This window comes from Loxodonta africana, chromosome 2, assembly GCF_030014295.1.
Source record: "Loxodonta africana isolate mLoxAfr1 chromosome 2, mLoxAfr1.hap2, whole genome shotgun sequence".
In the NCBI taxonomy this organism is placed as follows: domain Eukaryota; kingdom Metazoa; phylum Chordata; class Mammalia; order Proboscidea; family Elephantidae; genus Loxodonta; species Loxodonta africana.
This window is the reverse complement of record NC_087343.1, coordinates 198,703,094-198,705,564: the sequence shown is the minus strand read 5'-3', so window position 1 is coordinate 198,705,564 and position 2,471 is coordinate 198,703,094. Positions and strand designations below refer to the sequence as shown.

General features: G+C 38.2%; 1 protein-coding gene across 1 annotated transcript; it reads left to right on the top strand.

Moving 5' to 3' along the window:
• Positions 1 to 491: 491 nt before the first annotated feature.
• LOC100667361 (olfactory receptor 1G1-like) lies at positions 492 to 1,639 on the top strand. The gene has a single exon (XM_023553437.2). The coding sequence runs from the start codon at positions 506 to 508 to the stop codon at positions 1,454 to 1,456; it is 951 nt and encodes a 316-aa protein (XP_023409205.1). The 5' UTR covers positions 492 to 505; the 3' UTR covers positions 1,457 to 1,639.
• Positions 1,640 to 2,471: the final 832 nt, after the last annotated feature.

Below are 2,471 nucleotides of genomic sequence, written 5' to 3'. Positions count from 1 at the left end.
TATTTTAGAACTGTAAATATTATTGGTTCTGTCAATTTTGCTATATCACCTAATCTCTCTGAATTTCAGTTTCTTCATCTCTGATTCCTTATCTTTTTCCTCAGCTATGAATAATGCAATTCATTATTCATAGAATCAAAAGATATAGTGTATGTAAAAGTACTTTCTACATACTAGATATTCAGTAAATGTTAGTGAAGTTAAACTGTATATAACAAAAGATAATTAAACATTGTGGAAATTAACCAGCTATTTATTTCAGTAAAGCTAACTTCATAATATTATCAAATGTGAGTTAATTCTCAATGACAAAAACAGTCCCATAAAATTTGCTCAAGTAATGACATATTATCAACAGTCTCTTTTAATTTTATATTTGAAATGATATTAAGAAATAAACTTTGGATCTCAGTGTTCTTAAAAAATTAGAATCTCTAAACAATAGATGGAGTCCAATTAGTTAAATCTTTAGCTTTATTTTTAATCACATTTTCTCCCTACAGTCATGGACAGAGAAAACCAGACTAGAGTCACAGAATTCCTTCTCCTGGGATTCTCTGGGGAGCCAGAGCAGGAAAAGATCCTCTTTGGGATGTTCATGTGGATGTACCTGGTTACTATCACTGGGAACTTTCTCATCACCTTGGCCATCACCTGTGACAGTCATCTCCATAAGCCCATGTACTTCTTTTTAGCTAATCTGTCCTGTGTCGACATCTGCTTTTCATCAGTCACAACCCCCAAGATGCTAGTGAATCACATGTTGGGAAATGAGTCTATCTCTTATGTGGAATGTATGATCCAGATCTACTTCTTCATCACTTTCATCAATATGGATGGTTTCCTTCTGAGCGTGATGGCCTATGACCGTTATGTTGCCATCTGTTCCCCACTCCACTACAGCATGATCATGAGGCCCAAACTCTGTGTCCTTCTGGTGGCCGTATCATGGATCATTACAAATATGCATGCTCTCTTACACACACTTCTCATGGTCCAACTCATGTTTTGCTCCAATAATGCTGTACACCACTTTTTCTGTGACCCCTACGCCATTCTAAAGCTTTCTTGTTCGGATACTTTTATCAATGAGTTGATGATATCCACTGCAGGTGGACTGATGTCTATTACCCCATTTACATGTATTACTGTTTCATATGCGTACATATTCTCTAATGTATTGAAATTTCCATCTATTCAAGCAATAAGAAAAGCCCTATCCACATGTGGATCCCACCTCACTGTTGTCTCCCTCTTCTATGGTGCAATTCTGGGGGTCTATATGCACCCTTCATCCTCCTACTCAGTACAGGACACAGTGGCCACAGTCATTTTCACAGTGGTGACACCCTTGGTTAATCCCTTCATCTACAGCCTGAGGAATTATGATATGAAGGGATCCCTAAGAAAACTAATTATCAGGAGATTAGTTTCACCAAGAATTAGAAAATTTTAGAGCTGAGAGGGCTCTTGGAAGTCATGTATTTCCACATTTTTCAAACAGAGAAACAGAGGCTCAGTCAGGTGCAATATCCCATCATGGATAATCCTCTAATTAGTGATATTCCCACATCATGATCACATATGTTTAAATATAAGGCTGACATGTGCTAATAAGTCACAAGTCTTCATGTCCAGAGAGTACGCACATAAATCACCAGTGGTCAGTCGTCAATCCTTCTCCCCTAACTGGCCGACTTGCCTTTCATTCTACTCCTTTCTCAATATGCTCCACTCTTATGGCTAGTCAGTACTTTGTCCTCATCACCAGCTCCTTTCTGACTGGGTCCTGACACTGACCAACTCAGTCTGAACATAGTAACAGCCTCATGGTAGAGCTCACTGTCTCCTGTCTGTCCCTGCACATTTCTATCTTGCACACAGGATCAGTTTAATAATCATCAAGTACTGGTTGTCTTCTGACACCTACCCCTAATTTAAAATGTGGAAGAGGCTGCACAGTAGAATGTTCTTATCTTCAAACTCAAATTTCATTGAGCCTCACAATACACTAATATGCTTAACTTATTATTTTCTCATAAGGGCATGGTTATTTCTTCCATAACATATCTCCCCTCACGCTCTTCCTCTTTCCTTCTTTGTCTGTCCAGTTTAATCCTCTTAAATCACTGATCACCCCATTAGCCAGTCCTTACAGGAAACACTGAGGGGGACACCACAGTCAATTTCTATGCAGAATTAATTAGGCATTTGGAGACAGTTCTTTGGAAACTGAACAAAACAACTTTGGGAGAAAAAGTTTGACATCAGCTTAATAAGTTTTGAAACAGAGGCTCATTCCTCACAACTCCCATCACAATTCATGGTATATAAAAAGTGGAAAGAAATGTTAAAAACTAAGTCCTAGTTGGGGCTGGGAAAACGGTTGACTACAAAGGAAAATTAGTGAATTTTTTGGGGGGGAGAAAAAACTGTTTATTATATTGATTGTTGTGGTGACTACACAACTA

Coding starts and splice junctions, on each gene's coding strand:
- LOC100667361 (XM_023553437.2), top strand. CDS start 506: ATGGACAGAGAAAACCAGACTAGAGTCACAGAATTCCTTCTCCTGGGA.